At 41.0% G+C, this 21,745-nt stretch overlaps 1 protein-coding gene across 8 annotated transcripts in view; it reads left to right on the top strand.

Annotated features, from left to right (window-relative positions):
* FGGY (FGGY carbohydrate kinase domain containing) overlaps nt 1–21,745 on the top strand; it is a 416,066-nt gene that overhangs the window by 71,421 nt on the left and 322,900 nt on the right. For all 8 annotated transcript variants that reach the window (XM_082418647.1, XM_082418641.1, XM_082418642.1 and 5 more), the window contains one exon: nt 1,923–2,011. In XM_082418647.1, the coding sequence (XP_082274773.1) occupies nt 1,923–2,011 (89 nt within the window). The remainder of the gene's footprint in view (nt 1–1,922; nt 2,012–21,745) is intronic.

Below are 21,745 nucleotides of genomic sequence, written 5' to 3'. Positions count from 1 at the left end.
TAGTAGCTTGACTCATAGTTTCAAAGGCTACCATTTTCTGACTGATCTATTAGCATATAAAGATACTGCTAGTTCAGAGCTATGTTTGGCATATTTAGTCAACTTTAAGTGTTGTTTTGTTTAACATTAAGACGTATGGGTGTTCAAAGGAAAGTTTAGCCCTTTCTAGATGTAAGCGCTCACCCAAATGCTTAGGAATTTAAAACAAACAACCAACAACAACAACAGAAGATGGGCTTAACACTGCCTTTTACATCTGAGCCCTTTTGATGTTATTATTGTTTTAATGGGACCCTGTTCCTGGGTTAATACTCAGTTTCTCTGCTGTGCGTGGATGTCTGTGTCCAGAGAGCGGTGATAGGGGAAGAGAAAATAGGAAGAACTCATAGAATTTGAGGGCAAATATAGATAAAGACTAGTTGTATGTCTATAAAATAGACAGAACAGCACTCAGGACTTTTGTGTTGTTCTAAGGAGGTAACACATGTGGAAACCCTTTGTAAACTCTGAAGCTCCTGTCACCTGAGAGAGATTGGAAGGTGAAACTGAGCAATTTGTCTAGTTGTTCAACGCATCGAATGTCTGTTGTGTGTCACCTGCTAGCAGATACTAGAATATGTCTCTTTTGGATCTTCTGTCTTGTTGCCTTTAGGTTCCCAAAGATACCCATGTACTTAGGATACATTCCTTTTTGTTGTAGCCTCTTGGGGAGGGAATAATTGAAACCAGGACATGGAGAGTTGCCTGGGTGGTAGGAAACCTTTCTTGCTGCTGCTTCTGTCTGTATTGATCTTCTCTTTATGAAGTCCTACTTCTCCAGGTCCTTGGCAAAAAAATGGCCACTTCACAGTTTCCAAGTTTATCTCACCTCCAGTTCCACTCAAAGGCAGAAGTTAAATGACTCCATTTGGATCCTGATTCTAAATTCCTGGGAGAAGGAACCTGATTGGCCCAGTTAGGTCACATGTCCACCTCTAGTCCAGTTAAGTGTGTCAGGGGGACTGGAGTCATGTGATTTCTACCTCACAACTAAGGGTCCAGTCCTGTGCTGGGGAGGAGAAAAGACAGTTGTGGGATGTTATGGTGCATAAAACTGACAAGGTCCTTGACCTCACTGAGCTTACAATCTAGCAGAAGAGAAGGACATTATACAGATACTTTCGGGCTGATATGGGTTATATGACAGCCAGACCTCACCTGAGGAGGAGATCCTGAAAGACCTCCCCAGGGAAGGATGGGTTGGGTTAACCAAAGTGGGCAGAGCAACAGGGTGGTGGGTGAGGAAGGAGTGTTCTGGACAGAGGTGGCAGAGGAAGGAAAAAGCCCTGTGGCAGGAAAAAAAATCTGACCACATTGGCAGTGTGGAAGAAATTGGAAGCAACAAATGTTTAAAAAGTTATAAGAATAGCTTGATTCCGTACCGTTCTCTCTGGCTTAGATTGGAAGTTCTTTGTGGGCAGGGACTATCATTCCTGTTGCCTTTGGAACCAGTTAGCCTGGGGAGACTTTTTCATGGCAGGACACATTGCATTTCATTGGGTAATTTCTTAGTGTGGTTTTTCTCCGCAGTTCACAGCTGTTCAGCTTTGAAATCTTTTTATATGTCTTGAAGTGTATCCTCTTGCCCTTCACTGGGAAGATGGATTGCATACCCTTGCAGAATGTACTTCCTCCTGCTCCAGGTTGGCAAAGAGGAATAAAAGGGAAATTATAGTCATTTTTGGAAGGATCAATAATTGCCAATTTTTCTTTCCTGTATAGTACTGCTTTTATATCACTCACCATTCCCAGCCCCTGAACAGATGTTTTATTGGGCATTGTTGGCTATGCTTTTGTTTTGAAAATTTTGAAACATTATTGAAAGAGGAGAGGGGGAGAAGAAATAGCCCATAATTGATTCTAATATGTATTTCATTTGGCAGAATTTGAGAGAGACTTGCTGGGATAAGGCGGGACACTTCTTTGATCTCCCAGACTTCTTATCGTGGAAGGCAACAGGTGTCACAGCACGGTATGTTAATTACAAGTTGGATTTTATTTGTGTTCATCCATTCTCGGGTGTCTGTATATATATATATATATATATATTGCTTTCTTAACTCGCTTTGACTGGATGTACTGTTTGTACATCTGCATGCGATTTTGCATACTTGAAACATCTTGAATCCATCTTCCACCTCCACTGCACATGCCCAAACACCATTGTTCCTATGAGGCCTGGAATGTGGGTATCCAAGGTGAAGACCATTCATTAAAATTGGACACATTTAAAGGAGATGTGAATAGTCCATTGTGAAATGTGACTGTTTTTCCAAAGGCACTTTTTACATGATGAATAAAAGAAACATTTTTTGGCCCCTAAAATTAAGGCAAGAGTTATGTTTTTCAAGGAAGGTGATTTTAACTTTAACTAGATGGGTGTGTTAATGAAGCTATTTTGCTTTTTATATCAACGTACCTGAATCATCCCGGAGTGTAGAAGTATGTATGTTGAAGTCAACAGTATTTCCCAAGAAATTACAAATGTTATAAATAAGTTATGTGCTGCACGTCAGAGACAATTTTAATACTCATGGAGTGTGCTTGTGGCTGCTACAATGGATGTGTGTGCAGATGTGCATATATATGGACAGACTGGACATGTACTCTCAAAGCATGCAAAGCTGTTGTCATCTTGACCTCAGATTTCAGGGGATGCACAAAGGGAGGGGGCCGTAGGGCAGGGAGGGGTCTTCTTATCTTGAAAATGATTTAGAATTGCATATGAGAAAGGGGATCATTTCCCAGAGGACCGATAAACCTGCATGAGTATGTATATATTTAGGTATATCTTAAAGTCTTCTCTTTGAGAGAGGGCTAAATCCTCCCTATATTCCCTTTTATTTAAACTCATGAGAAGCTGGGAATGGGAGTACCATTTTCCCTGTGTTCTTTCTGTCTGTCTCGTTTTGTATGATTGGGACTTTCCTTGTAGAGAGTTGATGAGAGTGTGATAGTTCATTTGGCAGCAGGGGCTTCCAGAAAGGAGATAGTAGAAGACGTCTTTCACAGGCACATCATTCATCTTGTTGATTATTCTCCCCTCCCACTAATGAAATGCTAGGGTGGAGGGGATTCACATGCATATTAAAATGGCCTCAGTAAACCTCAGGTACTCATCCCTCTCTGGGGAGAGGGCTCTGGAGGAGTGGTCTGAACTTTAACCCAGAAGGTGCAGTTAGTCACCATTATATTGTTATCATCAGTGGGGAGGGGGTTGTTTGGGTGAAGATCTCATCTGGACATTCCTCTTTTGGTGTGATATTAATTGTCCAGAGTTATTTCTGGAAGGACCTTTCTCTAGTTTTTTTCCCTATCTTTGTGCAGTAGTGAAGGAAATGTTTTGATTATTTTAGCCAAATGGACCTAGGAGTCAAAGCAGTGCTAATAGTGTGGGTATCGGTAACAATCCATTGGCCCACAAGCCTTGAGAACTCAAAAGAAGAACTACAGAGGGAGGAGGACCTTGATTTTCCTTCTCTTTTTCCTTGGGTGTTGATCAATCCAGCTCATTGATGTCCTCCCTGGTTTTTTCTGATGGTGCTAGATAGTCCACACCCCCATTTCCAAGTGTCTAATGCCGTATTAAGACACCAAGAAGCCAGGTTTTTGAAGCTAGCTCTGGCTCAGATAGATTTAAATGCATTGCCTTGCTTATCCACTGTGGAGTTACAACATGACTTATCCTCAATTCTGCCACACAAGAGTTTGGTGACCTTGGGAGTGGCCTTAACCTTCTTTGAATCTCACTTTCCTTATCTATAAAATGGGGATTGTGATACCAAACTAGCCTGATTATAGGAATCAGCCGAATCATTTATTCAAAGCCCAGATCCTCAGGGCTTCCAGTTTCAAGCCCACTGAACCAGAATCCCTATGGGATACCTGGGAATTTGTGTGATTAACAAGTGCCCCAGGTGGTTATATGGTCAGGTAAGTTGGGACAACATTGCCTTACAGAGTATACGTGAAAGTAATATGTAAGGTGGTCCATACCTGTGAAGGATTGGACGTATTTTGAAAGGTCGGATGGATTTGGTAAATTTAAAGATGGACAGCTTCTCATTGGCCTATCAGAACATGCTTGGGGGCTTCCATTGCCCACCTGTGACAATCTGAAATCCTGAGGAAGCAGAAAGTTTAGTGCTCAGAAATGATTTATTGACTGTCCAATCATCCCTGCCATTTTTTATTGGCTGAGACACTCATGACTTATTCTACTTTCCTTAGTATGAATTTGCAGTCCCCTCCCCACCCCTTGCCCATACTCGCCAGCACCTTCAGAGGCCTCCCTTCCAGCTTCGCTGTCCTGGAGAGCTGAGTCTGTGGACCTTGGGCACCAGGCACCAAGTTCCTCTTGTAAAGATGGTTGCCCTCTCCCAGGCACACCTCTCTCTTACATCTGTCTTTCTTCTCTGTTGTTTCCTCAATCTCTTCATTCTTTCTTCTCTATTTCAACCTGCATGATCAGGCGAAACAAGTAATCTCAGAGCTTTCTCAATTATAAATATAATTGGGATAATGGCAATACTTACTCCATGGGGTTATTGTATGGACTGACTGAGTGAGGTGACAGAAGAACTTCCAACACAGCACTGAGAAAGTTTTTGAAGGAATTAGCTATTTTATTTTTCTATAAATTTATTTATTTATTTATTTTTGGCTGTGTTGGGTCTTTGTTGCTGCACGCGGGCTTTTCTCTTGTCGCGGCGAGCGGGGGCTACTCTTCGTTGCGGTGCGCGGGCTTCTCATTGGGTGGCTTCTCTTGTTGCAGAGCACAGGCTCTAGGCGTGCAGGCTTCAGTAGTTGTGACACTCAGGCTCAGTAGTTGTGGCTCGCGGGCTCTAGAGCGCAGGCTCAGTAGTTGTGGCACATGGGCTTAGTTGCTCCGCAGCATGTGGGATCTTTCCGGACCTGGGCTCGAACCCGTGTCCCCTGCATCGGCAGGTGGATTCTTAACCACTGCACCACCAGGGAAGCCCTAGCTATTTTATTTAGTTTCCTTACTCTATCAATTTTGGCAGGGAGTCTTTGCATTAAGTTTCTGGCATAGCGGAAAGAGGGAAATCCTTGTAGTCAGACTGACCTGGGTTCAATGTCTCTGCTATGTACTGTCTGTGAGAAGCTGGAGTAAATTACCCCCCTCCCCCTCCCCAACCCCCCACCCAAATTCAGGTCCTCATCTGGCCGTCCTGTCAGGGTTAGAGGTACTGTGGATAAAATGTGTAGCACATAGTATTTAAACAATTCACAGTTCTTTTAATGAAAAATCCCCATTGTCTTTCCATCTTCTAGAATAAGGAAGATGAGGGTCTGAGTTTGAATGTACGAATGCCAAAAAAAACTCTGGACAGTGGAACATGAACTTGGCATCCTCTGGGCCAAGGAGAGGTTCAGATTTGGTGTTTATCTGGCTCTTACTGTGATTGTTTTGGGAGGCTTTGGGGAAATGGGTGCCAAAAAGGCTAGAGGGTGTTTTTTTCCCTTTCTTTTTTTCTTTTTATTATTCTAGTAGAGTCATGGCTAAAAAAGTGATCAGATTTCACCTTGTCTTAAGCCTTCAGACTTGTTTTTGGCAGTGACAGTGTGTAAGAAGTCTTTCTCCTCCTCCTCTTATCTGTTTTTCTCTCTTCTCCTGCTTTCCCCTCCCCCCCCCCGCTTTATTTATTGTTCTTATCTTCTAAAATATGGCAGCTACTCTTGTTTTTCTGGGTCACTGAGAAAATCACCACTTTGGCCTATGATTAATTTGTAATTCAGCTCCATTCTTTTCATTATATTGATGAAAATAATTATTGCTATTTTTTAAAATAATAATTTATATAATCATCATCCATCATCATTTATTGAGTGCATTCTCTGTATCTGTGCTAACTTTTTAACAAATGTGAACCCCATTAGTCCTCCCAACCATCAGTTAAAACAGGTGGTGGTATCACCATTTTGCAATTCAAGAACTAAAACTCAATGTTTTAGTAATTTGCCACGTTCTAGCCTTTAGTGGATAACTGTCCAGAATTTTGGTAACATGAGAAGTGGGAAGTCAGAAATTTGAATAATAAAATTTTGTATAATCAGACAAAAACATATTCATATATATAAATCCTCCCTCTAAAGAGATTTGGGGTGACTGATAATAGAAGATAAAAACAGTGATAAAAATATTAAAAAGTCACAATGGAGTGAAATATTAATAGAATAAGATAAAGCCAAGAGCTTCATAGAAACTATATGGTTCATCATAATTACTAATTGATTGTTTCCAAGCTTCCTAGTGGCCAAAGAAAAGGTGAGAACATAATCAAGATCAACTGAGTGAACACATAAGAACCCAACTGCTGTTCAGGAGAAGAACTCCCTCTAACATTGGGGTCTGAGAGCAATTTCTCCTAGATTATCAAGGGTTGGCGATATTCTGTAAATTATCTAAAAGTATGTCCTTTGAAATTCAGTTATAGTTTCAAATAGACTTTATTTTAAACCTAGTTTTAGATTTACAGAAAAGTTGTGAAGATAGTACGAGAGTTCCCATTTACTTGACACCTAGTTTTCCCTATTATTAACATCTTATGTTTGTGTGATACATTTGTCAACAATTGATGAACCGATGTTGATATATTATTATTAACTAAATTCCATACTTAAATCATATTTCTTTAGTTTTTACCTAATGGCCAAGATCCTATCCAGGATACCATATACATTTAGTCGTATCTCCTTAGTCTCTTCTTGGCTGTGACAGTTTCTCAACTTTGTTTCTGATGACCTTGACGGTTTTGAAGCGTGGTCATATATATTATAGCATGTCCCTCTAATGGAATTTGTCTGACGTTTTTCTCATGATGAGACATGGGTAGTATGTTTTTGGGAGGAAGACTACACTGCCATTTTCTGTTGAGTACCATTCTCATCATGTCATATCATATCAAGGGTACATACTAGCAGCATGTCATCACTGTTGATGTTGATCTTAATTATCTGGCTGAGGTATTGTTTGCCAGGTTTCTCCACTGTAAAGTTACTCCTTTCCTCTTTCTATCTTGTATTTTTGGAAGGAAATCACCATGCACAGCCAACACTAGGAGTAGGGAGTTATGCTTCAGTTCCTTAAAGATGGAGTTGTCTACATACGTTATTTTGAATTATTTTTATAGAAGATTTGTCTATTCTCAATTCATTTATTTTTATTGCTTTGGACGAAAAGAAATTGATTACCAGGTTCCTTATGCACAAGAGACAGTTTGTTTAGTTTGCTTTATAAGTTATATGTTAGAATTTCTGAGTTTTCTATGGCATATGGGGAAACAGGGCTGAGTTTCTAAATCTCAGGTTTATTTTTCCTTACATTTTGTATATGATATATTACTCCCCCCCCCACTACAATGTACAATTCTGTGAAAGTTGTCAGTAAATATTCTGTTTTCTACTTTGAGATGAATTTATGCTCTTTAGAATTGTAATCCTTTTAAAATAGCAATTATTTTCCTGATTTGCATGGCTCTCTATGTGTGGGGTTTATAAGGGATATTATTATTCTGTTATTTTTCTTATGGTTATTTGCTAATCTGTCAGGAGACGATTATGGCAGGTTATTGATCCAGATCTATAGTCATTTTCCAAATATAATCTCCAGGATCTCAAAAATAGTATCATTATTTAATGACTCTTATTACTGTATTTCATTTTTTAAATTATAAATCTACTTTATACAATTTATTTTTTTACTCTATGTATTATTGTATTTTCCATATCAAATATTATCTGAAGACATGTTTTTGATACCTGTATAATATTCTATCTTATGTCTGTATAATGTCTGTGTTAGTTTTGCCAAGTTTTTAGGCTTAAAATGATCTCTTATTTTAATGTGCATTTTTATTATTAAATGCAGTTACCTTTTCTTATATTTATCAACCACTTGTTTTATTAATTTATGTCAATTAATGTCAATAATTGTATCTATTAGTATTACATGTATTGATTGCCTATTTCTGTCAACTACTAATATTTATATTGGATTTCAGTGTTTTCTTAAATATTGGTGAGAATTCATGTTTTTGTTTGTTCGTTTTACTATTTTCCCCAAGGTGTTATTTTTGAAAAAAATTTAAAGCTACAGAGAAGTTGAGAGAATGGTATATGGAACACCATATCTGTACGTACATCAGCGATCTCCAGCCTTTTTGGCATCAGGGACCTGTTTCGTGGAAGACAATTCTTCCATGGACCGGGGTTGCGGGGGTTGGTTTCGGGATGATTCAAGTGCATTACATTTATTGTGCACTTTATTTCTATTATTATTACATTGTAATATATAATGAAATAATTATACAACTCACCATAATGCAGAATCAGTGGGAGCCCTGAGCTTGTTTTCACTTTCCACTCACTGATAGGGTTTTGATATGTCTGCAAGCAATTGATTTATTATGGTCTCTGTGCAGTCAAACCTCTCTGCTAATGATAATCTGTATTTGCAGCCACTCCCCAGCGCTAGTATCACCGCCTCAGCTCCACCTCAGATCATCAGGCATTAGATTCTCACAAGGAGCACGCAACCTAGATCCCTCGCATGCACAATTCACAGTAGGGTTCTCGCTCCGATGAGAATCTAATGCCACCGCTGATCTGACAGGAGGCGGAGCTCAGTAGCGGTCCGTGGCCCGGGGGGTTGGGGACCCCAGACCTATAATTCATCAATTAACGTTTTCATTACATTGTGCTCAAAAGTGTTCTATCTCTGACACGCATATACGTGTTTATTTTGCTGAACCATTTATAAATGAATTGCGGATACCACCTTCTTTCCTCATAAATTCTGCAGTGTGATCCCCAAGAGTACTGTCCTTCTCCTGTGTAACCACAGTGCTGTTATCACACTTAGGACAATTAACATTAATCCTCATTATTTAAATTCCTAACAGGTGCCCTATTGTTAACTGTTCAAAGTGCCACTCACTTTTCCTTGCCATTGGAGTTCTGACTGATAGAGACTACATACAGAGCATATTAGCTAGATGAAGAATGAAAACCTACCTCATCTTAGAAAATACTTATTAACCTTTAATGTATAGAGCTTCTGGTATACTGGGTGGATAATGCAGCTCAGAAGTGAGGCTAAACCAGCACTTACATGTTCAGGTGTATGTGTTCTTATATGGAGGAAGGCAGGCCCGATATGCCAAGCAGATGTCATCAAGTCAAGTAACTGAGTCAGCAGCATGAATGCAGACCCTGCTGAGGTGTGCTTACCTAAAGCCAGGGCACACTGGTTGCACCTGGGCGTGGAGAGTGAAGGCGTGGGCTCGATGTTATTCTAGGAATGACTTAGTACCTTATCTTTCACACAGTGACCCCTTCAAACATGGCTTAATATAGTCCAGTGTCACAACAATCAGAAGGATTTCCCTTACACCCTCGGAGAAAATTAAGTCAGGGGATGGGGTGCAAAGTCAGCTGCGCTTCCTCTGGTGCTGCTGTCAGTGGAGAGCGCGGGCAGGGAGTGGGCTCATCCTCCCTCAGGGCTGAGACAGCAGCACGGGAGGAAGAAGGGGTAGACTTCCACGATAGTATCTGCCTCTGGTGGCGTGCCCGCAGTCCACATCCCTTCCTTAGTACTTGACGTCCTGATTACCTCACTCAGTTGCATATCTAAGATAAGACTTGATTTAAAAAAAAAAAAAACAGCTTTATTGACAGAGAATTCACATACTATACAAGTCACTCATCTAAAGTATATAGTTCAGTGCTTTTGATAGATTACATTATTTTTATGAATTTTAGTAAAATATCTATAGCATAAAATTAACCATTTTAAGTGTGCAATTCAATGGCATCAATTACATTCGTGGTGTTGAACAGCTATTACCACTACCTATTTCCAAAACTTGTTACCCCAAACACAAACTCTGCAACCATTAAATAACAACTCCTTGTTCTTGCCTTCCCCCGCCCCTGTTAACCTCTAATCTACTTTCTGTCTCTATGAATTTGCCCATTCTAGATACCTTATATAAGTAGTATCTTATATGTCTGGCTTATTTCACTTAGCATAATGCTTTCAAGATTCATCCATGTTGTAACGTGTAAGAATTTCCTGCCTTTTTTAAGGCTAAATGATATTCCATTGTATGCATATGCTACATTTTGCTTTTCCATTCATCTGTTGGTGGACCCATGATGGATAATTGGGTTGTTTCTTCCTCTTGGCTATTATGAATAATGCTGCCGTGAATATTAATGCATAAGTATCTGTTTGAGTCTCTGCTTTCAATTCTTGTGGGTATATATCTAGGAGTGGAATTGCTGGGTCACATGGTAATCCCATGTTTAGCTTTCTGAGGACCCACCCACTGAACTTTTCCATAGCAATTGCATCATTTAACATTCCCACCAGCAATGTATGAGGATTCTAATTTCTCTACAGCTTCACCTGTTTTTATTTTCCTGTTGTTTTGTTTTTGTTTTTGTTTTAAATTATAGTCACCCTCATAACTGTAAAGTGGCTTCTCACTGTGGTTAACGACTTGATTTTTTGTTAGAAATCTATTGAATGAAAGTAAAATTGATTGAATTTAGGTCATCCTAGAGGTAACATTTTTTGGCCAGAACTTGGTTGAAACTTGACAAGGATTCTGAAGGTAGTGTCATAAAATTAAAGAGTTCTGGGAAAAAAATAACAGTTATTTCTGATATGATTGATGCTAAAACTCTTTTATATGCATTGTTTTATGGTTATGTTGAAGGATGATTTCTCAGAACAATGGTATAAAACCATTCTTCTAGGTTCTAGGAAGAATGATTCAGTCATCCTCTCGCATCAGCTTATTTTTTGGTATCTTTAATAGTGCTGAGAAATGGCCTGTAAATATTAGATTTCCTTTACCCTTATTTTGGGGAAAGAAGAGTGCTCTCACTCTCTACAGAAGAAAAATTATCCTTATCTCTTCACTGATGAGTAATAGAAATAATAGAAAATTAAAAATCACAGTGGTTTGAACACACAAGCGTTCATTCTCTTCTGTAAATAAATACAGATGTATAGAGTTTTGGGCTACTATGACAGTCCCACAAACTCATCAAGGACACTAACTGTTTTGGCATTATTACTTCATTATCTTCAGCCCTGACTTCCATCCTCAAAGATACCTCATGGTCCAGAATGGCTTATGGAGTCTCTGTTTTTCAGCCCACATTTCATATAGCAGGAAGAAGGAAGGTGGGAGTTGCATAAAAAGGATGTACACACCTGAGTCAGCCTTCTTTAAAGAACCTTTGAAGAGCTACGTAATACTTCTGCTTGCATGTCATTGGTTTATGCCCACACCCAGCTAGAGTGGAGCCTGGATAAAATAGGCTTTTAGTTGGTGCGTTGTGACCTGAATAAAATTGAGTTTCTCTTACTACTAAAGAAAAAAAGCGAGAATTAATACTGAGCAAATAAAAAGATAATCACAAAATTGTAATTTCTCAGTAAGTTACACTGACCGATATCCCAGATACTAATTTATAATCCTTCTATGATAGTGACAGAGAGACGGGTGAGCACAGGACAGGTCATAGGGGTGGTGATATATAGTTTGAAACAACTGTAGCTCACAGTTTGCTTCCTTCATTCATTTCACTCACTCATTCATTTATTCTTTGCATGTATGTTAATAGAGCACCTAAGAGGTCTCTTCTCTCTAGTCTAGCAGTAGGTAGGTACACATTTATTTAAACTATTCAAATTCATGTAAGGGCTGGAGCCAAATACTCCTTAGCTCAAAGTTTTGCTCTGCCATTTATCAGCTGGGTGAACATGGGCAAGTCACTTAATCCTTCTCAATCCCAGGTTCCTTTTATGGTTGAAGGGGGACACAAACTACATGGCTTTGTTTTGTGGAGAAAATGGAGCACTCTGGGTGAAACCTCTAACCAGTCTGTAGTACAGAGTAGTGCACAGGAAGTGCTACTTTCGTTTATCTTTGCCTTCAGTCTTTATTTTTTAGTTTTACATTTTAAGGTGAAGCTAAATTCAGTTAAACAGCTTACAGGTGGGGTGTGGACAGTGGGCCATTTAGAAACCAAATAACCTGTTGGACAACTTCTCTCCCCCATTGGGTTTTGTCTTGCCTTCCTGAAGGGTTCTGTGAGTCAGGGGGTGTGAGAGTGTCTCCAGAGGTCTCAGAGCTGTTGTGGGCGTGAAGAGATGAGCAGATGGCAGGAGACCACAGGCCGTCAGTATTCAGAGGCTGAAAGTCCAGGGAGGGCAGGAGAGAATGGAATATGCCGGGGCAGGAGGGGAACGGAGTGTTCATATCGGGGCTTCTCACCCATGCCTACAGTTGAGGCACAGACCCGCAGTGACTGGGAGTCCTGCTGCTACCCTGCACTAATGCTTAACTATGGGATCAATGACTGTCCCTCTTTATCTGCTCCGTTGAGTCAAACCCTGGGGAAGGTTGAGGTTTCTTCTTTCACTTTTCATCAGTAAAGCAAATCTCGATGGAAAAGGTTAGGCATCCCCACATTTGTCCTTTGGGACAAAGGTGGTAAAAATGTGTGACCTTGGGTGGTTATGATGTGCACCCTTCAATAAGAACCACTAGTCTGAATTTGCTCAGTTCCCATAACTTCTTTAAAAAATAATAACAGCCAGTTTTTATTGAATACCTGCTGTGTATCAGGTACTGTTCTAGGTCTTTTTTTTAAGATATATGTGTATATGTGTATATATATATATTGAAGTATAGTTGATTTACAATGTTGTGTTAGTTGCAGGTATACAGCACAGTGATTCAGATATATATATATATATATATATATATATATATATATATATATATATACTTTTTCAGATTCTTTTCCCTTATAGGTTATTACGAAATATTGAGTATAGTTCCCTGTGCTATACAGTAGGTTCTTGTTGGTTACCTATTTTATATATAGTAGTGTGTATATATTAATCCCAGCCTCCTAATTTATCCCTCCCCCTTTCCCCTTTGGTAACCATAAGTTTGTCTTCCATGTCTGTGCGTCTATTTCTGTTTTGTAAATAAGTTCATTTGGATCTTTTTTTAAAAAAATTCCACATATAAGTGATATCATAGGATATTTGTCTTTGTCTGGCTTATTTCACTTAGTATGACAGTCTCTGTGTTCATGTTGCTATAAATGGCATTATTTCATTCTTTTTTATGGCTGAGTATAGTATGTGTGTTGCGCGCACGTGTGTGTGTATACCACATCTTCTTTATCCATGGCTCTGTCTTTTTTTTTTTCAGATCTCATGTGCATACCTCTAGACATGAGTTCTGTATGCGTGAAAGATAACGGCCAGTATTACTAATTTTCCAATTGAGCAGCTATGTAGCATTTCCTTTACTTAACAGTTTTCTCTGAGACCTCGAATCACTTTTAGAATTTAGTTTTGTTTGCTCTTTAATATGGTAAAGTGGAACAATCTTGGGATGGGGTTCCTCATTTACAAATAGTATGATGGTATAGTCTTTGCCAAAAATGTTTTGGAACTGTAAAAGTGCTAAAAAATAGAGATCTCATTTTCCAGGTGATATGACAGACTCCCAGAAGGGTCTCACTCTGAAGGTGAAACTAGTAAGTGAAGTATGAGTTAGGTTTTAAGGGGAACATCCCCACATCATACATTGTTTAGGGGTCCTTCCTCTGACCCGAGAAGGCCTCCCTCGGGATGGACAGGACATCTCAGTCTTGGGGGCCTCTTAAATTAGTTTGCTATCCAGGATGGCTGTCACTGTAGGTGAACTCTTGTGAACCTAGTTATTGGGCCTTTTGAATATGCTGTACCTGTGCGACTCTGGGTAACCTGTAAGTTTCATTCACTCTGATTAAAGGTATCAGTATTCAGTCTTGGAACCCGTGATACTGTAAGGGCTGTGAGGCCTTGGCGGTGCTCAGGACCCACATTATTAAGAAACACACGGTGGCGTGGTTTGAAGCTTGGGAGATGTGTGTGGTCCAGCCAGGTAACCTTGGGCCCCTGGCACTCAGTCTGTCTGCAAGATTTGGTGATTGAGCTAGTGATCCATTTAGCCCCTCCCAGGACTAAAACTCTGAGTCTGAGAGGTAATGGTGTTGACCAAAGTCTTGCTTTGGCTTCTTTCTTAAACCTCATTTTTTGGAAAAAGTACTGTAAAAGTCTAACATTAAATTCAACCTTTGGGGATGTAATTTAGTGTCAAAATGCTATACTCTTTCCTTCTTTTTTTCACCTCTTCCAGTTGGTTTAATATTTTTTAGTATACCTTCTTTTTTTTCTTGTTTTCTTCCTTCCTCTCTCTAAATTATTGTCAAGGGCCTTTGAAGAGAATTCTTAAATGTTATTGAGAAATTGCAGGCAGGGAGTCCTTTGTTCCCAAGTCATTTAGAAGATTGCCTTTCCTTTTGTTAAATACGAAAAATTGTCAACCTGTATTGTGAGAAGGTGCCAAAAACTGCATTCACCAATAAAAAGCTTCAGCTCTCACTATTGCCCAGATATTATTCTTTTCAAAAGCTGAGTGCTCTCCGCAGGCTTTCTAAACAATCTTCGGCTCATTCATCTTCCTGGTTTCGTTACATTTTGAACCTCTCTGGGTCTGCATAGAGTGGCAGCCTGTCTTTTAAAAATTAATGGGTTCCAAATGCCATTCAAGCCTATTTCTGCCCTCAACCTCCTGCTCCGTTCTCCAGCTCTGCCTGTTAGGAGTCTTATATTCTGTATAAATATTGAGCTGGAGATAGTTTCTAAAGAGGTGTTTGGACTTTTAATTAGCACTGACAGCCTGTCTGCTTGGGCTTTTGCTCTGCGGTCTCCATGGAAAAGTCAGGCAGGTCAGTATGGAGGGGGCGGGGAGGCCCGCAGTGGATATGTTCCTGGCGGCTGGCCCTAGAGACACTGAACTCTGAGCCAACCATGAAGTCATTTTGAATTTAAGGAGTCTTGCTAATCCAAGGCAATGTGTCTTAATTTGACAAAGTAAAGACTGCCCGATAAGCAACCCTAACTACAAGTTCTGTGAAACTGGGGGTGTTTGTAAGTTTAGATTGTGCTAGAGAAATGTGGTGATGTGGAAGAATGGGTTCATTTTCTTCTGTTTACTCCCTTTCCCAGCCCCTCCCCCCTCCCCTCCTCCTCTCTTCCTCTCTCCTTCCCTCCCTCTCCCTCCCTCCCTCCCCCTCCCTCCCCCTCCCTCCCTCTCCCTCTCCCTCCCTCTCTCTCCCTCTCTGTCTCTCTCCCTCTCTGTCTCTCTCTGTCTCTCTCTCTCTCTTTCTTACTTACTTTGGCCCAATTCAGCCCTGCAGTCTGGCCTCTGCAGTGGCTTGATGTGAAATTTGAGAAACATATGTAGTTTTCTATTTCAGGAAAATGATCTCAGGAATTGAATGTGTTTTTTTGGTTGGCTGTTAAGCTCTGATCTTGCCCAGTGTGGTTTTTTGATGATGGGAAAGAGGCTTCAGAATGCTTTTTATCAGACTTTCGTGTCATAAACCTTACAGCTTGGTTGCTTTCGCTGGGCCCCCGCCCCCTCCCCAGCCCACGACACAATGTCATCTATTCTGTCAGGAGTGGGAAGAAGTGCGCATTGTTCACATTACAATCAGTTCATTGCTGCGGGCACGCACATACACGAAAATGGCCGCCGTGTCTGTCCTTCACAAAAGCTATTTTAAATGTAGTTCAGTGGAGGACCAGGGGTCTGCATACTGTTGCCCATAAAGGAAAAGGGATCCATGGGGGAGAAGTTGGCCTTTGTTTTGCCTTGGAAGGGCCAGTATTCTTCTTTGTTCTTGAGGTGAGAGCCAACAGTGGGCCCAGTGCCCTGCAAACTAAACTTCATTGATCTAGCCACGCGATGGATGTGCAGACCAGCAGCGTCACTGGGGCCTGATGAGAGCGGAGCTGAGAGAGGGGCTCAGGCGAGTGAGGCTGGCACAGGCGCTGGCTGAGAGTTGGGTTGGTGGGAGGCGGTGTCACTTATTTTCAGTTGGGTCCGACCTGCCCCATGTCTAAGGGTTTCCAGTGGAATGAGGCATGGCCCTAGCCCGGGAAAGGCTCCCTGACCTGTGGTTCTCCACTAGACGTGAGCTTTTTGAAGGTGGTAGCATGTCCATGTTCATCTTTGTATCCAGGGAGTACTTGCTGAATTAATAAGAGAATCATGTGCTCAAGTGGAGGTCTCTACAGAATATGCTGGGAGTACAGAGAAGGGACTGACCTACCCACCTCAAAAATTGGGGTGGGGTAAGGGACACAAAGGAGGAGAAAGTCCAGGAAAGGCTTACCTGGAGGAAGGGAGCTGACATTCCTGGGCAATATGCAAGTTATCCTATTTGATTCTTACAGTGTATCATTTTTATAGGTGAGGAAGCCAAGACTCAGGGAGGTCAACGAACATGTTCAAGATCACACAGCTACTAAGGAGCAGAGGCTGGATCTGAACCTAGGTTTGCATGGCTCCAAAGCAGTGCCCATTGCAATGGCCCGTCCTTCTCTCAGGGGAGAAAGGATGGAAACCCTAGTGCCTTTCACACTGCACTTGTCTCCTCCTCTTGTTTGGTCTGTAGTGAACTGATCACCTCCTTCTGGCCCTAAGATCTGACCTTTTGTCAAAAGGGTTTGGGAAAGTTGAAGAGACTTTCAGGCGGTGGTGGAGGTGGGCTTCCCAGGAAGTGAACGCACTGAAGCTTCAGCTTCAGGGACCCTTGCTCGCATGGCCCTGTGAGTGCAGGTAGTTGTTGGGAGTCATAGAATGTTCCAGGTGGAGGGGGGTTGCAATCAGTAAGCATTTCTATGTAGGCATTTCTGATCTCAGGAAAAGGGAACCTAAATCCCCAAGGCTCCAGGTATTTGTTTTAGTTTTTTCTCTCATTGTAAATATTCATTACTGTACGTGACCTTGTATTCATAATTTTGTATTCCCTTCTTTACGAGTTCCCCCATATAAAAGCTTCAGGCCCTTCAAGATGTGGATTTGCCTGGAAGTGGTGTGAGAGCACCCTTCACGGAGGAAGGGATGTAAACTCAAGGAAGCCACTGAGCTTGGGCTCTGGGGCAGCACGCCAGCCCTGGGACTCATTGTGTGACCTGGAGCAAGCTTCTTACCTTTTCTGCACTTCATTTCCCTCTTTGTACCCTGTGGGCTTGCTGTAGAGACTGTAAGCATTCACGGGTATAAAGCTTGTAGGACAGCGTGCTTAGGACTCAACAGATGTCAGCTGCCTCTGGTGCTGTGATTGTTATTTGTTACTGGTATATGAGACCCACATAGATGGAGCTGAATACCCGTGTCTGCCATTAAAACATTGACCTTCTGAGGGGGATAGTGCAAGGACAACTTCAGACTTACATTAAAAAGCCCACAGACTATCCCTTTATGCATTGATTTCCTTATCATCTTTGACCATCATCCAAATGGCTTCAAATAAATTTCATTATGTGGAAAACTGGTGATATGTTCACAGAGCTGAGACAGGAGCTGTCTTCATCTCCAGCCACTCTTCATCACACACCAAGATTCCAGCCCTGTCAGATGTCTTGCCCAGTCCCTGGGCCTTTTCCTGTCTTCTTTGCACATGCTGTTCCTCTCTCTAGAACATCATCTGCCTGCTTTTCTCCTTGCTGAGCGGTTGCTCATCCTTCAGAACCCATCTTAAATGTCCTGTTGTTTGTGAAGCCCTGCAGACTCCCCGGGGCAGTTAGACACTCCCTCTTCATTGTTCCTCTAGTTTTCTAGCACTTCTCTGGTTGTACTGTAATTATTTCTCGGCACATGTTTTTGTTGTCCTAGCTTCGGAACCCTTTGGATGAAGAAACCACAGTTTATTCACCTTTGTAGTGTGTATGACGCATATTAGGTGCAGAGAAATTTGGGAGGGATTGGAAAAAGTGTTTCTTTTCGTGTCATTACAGTATGTCATTTTTACAGATGAGGAAACTGCGACTCAGAGAGATCAAGGAACACATTCAAGATCACACAGCCACTAAGGAGCAGACAGGCTGGATCTGAACCTAGGTTTGCATGGCTCCAAAGTGGTGCCCCTTTCTGTGGCCCATCTTTCTAGCAGGGGAGAAAGGATGAAGACCCTAGTTCCTCTCACACTGCACTCGTCTCCACCTCTTGTTCGATCTGTAATGAACTGATCACCTCCCTCTGGCCCTAAGATCTGGCCTTTGTTGAAATTATTTGGAGAGTATAGGACGCATATTAGGTGCAGAGAAGTTTGGGGGGATTGACTGGAAAGAATTTTTCTTTTCATATCATTATATTTTAAAAGCCACAATCATTTGTTCCAGAAGAGCTGTATGGTATGATTACACAGAATCATGTTTTCCCATTGGTTTTTACTCCAGTTTAAGAAAGGTTCTTAATGTCTGATTGATCTTCAATTTGAAATGACTTTGTAGCGTTTTCCTTGTTTCCCTGCTTCCAGCCCTCTGATTTAAGCAGATGATGCTCTGTAAATAATTACTTGTGTCTTCCTTGCTCTAAACTGTAACTTGGTGAGTATAGGGCCTTTCATGTTTGGTCTGCAGCTCTATCCCCAAGACCTAACCCTGGGATTGACACAGGGTAATAGTTCTAGAAGAACTATTACCTCTTCTAGTAGAAAAAAGTATAATAATAATTTTAGTGGTATTTTATGCTAATAACAGTATTTAACACATGCTGGCACTGTTGTGTGCACTTCAGACATACGAGCTCCTTCAGTCCTCCCAGCAGCTTTGTTTTATATGTACTATAATTACTATTCATATTTTACAGAGAAAAAAACTGAGGCTCAAAGAGGCCAAGGACCTTCTCCAAGACCACACAGCCGATGGGCAGCAGAGCTGGGATTTGAACCCAGGCAGTCTGACCCCAGAATGCAGGCTTTTTACCACAATGGTGTACTGCCTGTGATTAGTACTAATTAGCTCGGCACTTATTTGTTAACCGATTATTAAGGGAATCCCACAGAGACCTGTTTTTCTAAAGCGCAGAGTTCATTTGTTAGGTGTTTATTTACCGTAAACCAGTGGTTCTCAAAGCGTGATCCCCAGACCAGCAGCATGAACATCACCTGGAAATATATTAGAAATGCAGATTCTCTGGCTTCACCCCATCTACTGAATTAGAAACTCAGGGAGTGGGACCCATTAATCTGTGTCTTAACAAATCCTAGAGGAGCTTCTGATGAGAACCACGGCCCAAGACTAAATCATTTTCTCTGGAATTTTACTTCCTTCTTTTGGCTTTTCTTCTTTTTCTTCTTTTTTTTTTCTCTCCCTTTCCCTTTCCCTTCTTTTCCTTTCCAGGGTAGAAAATAAGAACATTTTAATTTTTCCCAGGTTTATTGAGATATAATTGACATATGACATTGTGTAAGTTTAAGGTATGCATTGTGTTGATTTGATACACTTATGTATTCAAAATGATCACCATGGTAGCACTTAAGATCTATTCTCTTAACAACTTTCAAGTATATAATAAAGTGTTATTAGCTATAATCACCATGCTGTACATTAGACACCCAGAACTTATTCGTCTTATAACTGGAAGTTTATATCTTTTCACCAACGTCTCCCCATTTCCCCCACCCCCAGCCCCTGGCAACCACCATTCTCCTCCCTGTTTCTATGAATTCCACTTTTCCAGATTGCACATGTAAGTGATATCATACAATATTTGTCTTTCTCTGTCTGAGTTATTTCATTTAACGCAATTCCCTCAAATTCTGTCTGTGTTGTTGTAAGTGACAGGATTTCCTTCTTTTTCATGGCTGAATAATATTCCACTGTATACCTATGCCATATCTTCATCCTTCCATCCATTGACACTTAGATCATTTCCATTTCCAATGTACATTTCCCACCAACTGTTTAAGCCTTACTGGTTGTATCTGTGTTGAGGGAAGCGGTAAGAGCTAGAGCTAGTCACTAGCATCCTTGCCAGAGGGTGTCCTAAGAAATGGATTGTAGGTTTTGCAAAGCAGCAAGGACTCCAAAGTACTCCAGAGAGTGACTGGTATTCTTAGGAATGGAATTCTGGGAGGTTCAGTTCCAGAGAAAACCAGGTACCAGGTGAGACATTTTATGTTTTAAATCTCCTTGTTTTCAAAAAGTTATCTAAAAGCGATTTAACTATGTCAAGATTTAGTCTTAAGGTTTTTTTTTGTGTTAAAGAGGCCATTGGTGCAAGTCAAGACCTAAGGACTGTAAAAATATTGATGCAACTGTCAGAGGTACATGGTATTTGACCTTCTATTAATAAAGACAAATTACCGCATTTCTGTGATATTTGAGTCTGCAAGAACGTCCCTTAATTCTGCTGGTATTCCATTCCACAGCTACTGGGGCTGAGGGGACAAGGGACACAGGCTTGTGTTTCTGATTTATGAGGTGGAATAGTAGTCTGATTTACTAAACTGAAAGTCAGAGAAGGTTCAGATAACAACAGAGTGAAACTTCATGAATGATAACAGCCACAGCAACAACTCAAGTATTTGCTGGTATAGCAGCAAGTTTGGCCTGAAGTCATCCATAGAATAAAATACAAGCTGGGGGGAGTGATTAGTAGGGGAGCACAAATAAATAGAGGGCAAGGCGAGTACTGAGCTGATTAAACTGGAAGCAGGAGGACTTTGAGGGAGGTTTCTTCGTGGAGCTTTCCAGGATGTAGGGAGTGGGGTGTTCATTGTGGCTGTTTGCTAACACCGTCCCACTTCAGGGATTGTTCCTTTTCACCCAGATTTTAATGGCGGGTCATGCCAGCATGGCAGAGTAGGGTAGTACACCCTGAGTTACTTAAAAGACGTCTCAGCGTACACAGGGCAGCGTTTTTATTTTTCACCCTCGTCTTTGCTTCGTTTAAAGAGAGCACTTTGGAATCGGTTCATCTAAGCCTCCAACTTCAAAGGGAGCTCATTCTAGTTTGACAGCAGTCACATCCATTTTTTGCCAATTCTTTGACCTTTGGGACAACATGCCCTCAGGTCTGACCTGTCAACTGTCTGTAAAAATCCATCCCCATCAAGGACTTAATATTTTCAAGAGCACATCTGAAGGATGGGAACCCTTCTAATTTTGTTCCTGCAGGACTTGTTTTGGGAGAAACCAGCTGCTGCTTCTAGTCTTAATGAGATGTGACTTTAGAGGGGGCCTCGACTTACATTATGGTCCTGTACCCTTTTATTACAAGCTACGCATGATGTTTTTAGCCATTCACGTCAGCATTTTTCTCCAGCTGCAGTCAATTTTATCTCATTCTTGTTGATCATGATCATTTGACTGTGAAAGTATAAAAAGAAATAAAAAAAACACAAGTGTTTCCGAAGGCCATTTGCCATGGGAAAATAGAATATGGTGACCTTTCCACTTATGTCCATTTGGGGGCTTTTGGCCACGAGGGTCAGTTCACATGTGGCTTCTGGGACCATTCTTTGGTGTGTTTCAGGCAGTCCAGACGTCTTGAAATTCTGCAGAATGAAAAGGAAAAGCCAGAGAGGAGTCTGACTCGATTCAACTAGAACCTGATTGGCTAATTAGGATAATAAAATTCCTGATGCATCTTATTCATGTCTCTGCAAAATAGTAAAAATAATATTACTTTATGTTTAAATAGTTCCTGTCTTCTTAAAGAACTCAAGCAGGGTCCCTTTCTTTACGCCCTCTGTTCCCAAAATATATCTGAGATGTTGTACGTGGTTTCAGAATGCAGGCACATCA

The sequence above is a fragment of the Balaenoptera physalus genome, assembly GCF_965194825.1.
Source record: "Balaenoptera physalus genome assembly, chromosome: 1".
Classification (NCBI taxonomy): Eukaryota; Metazoa; Chordata; class Mammalia; order Artiodactyla; family Balaenopteridae; genus Balaenoptera; species Balaenoptera physalus.
The sequence above is the reverse complement of the archived record's forward strand: the minus strand, read 5'-3'. Positions and strand labels throughout refer to the sequence as shown.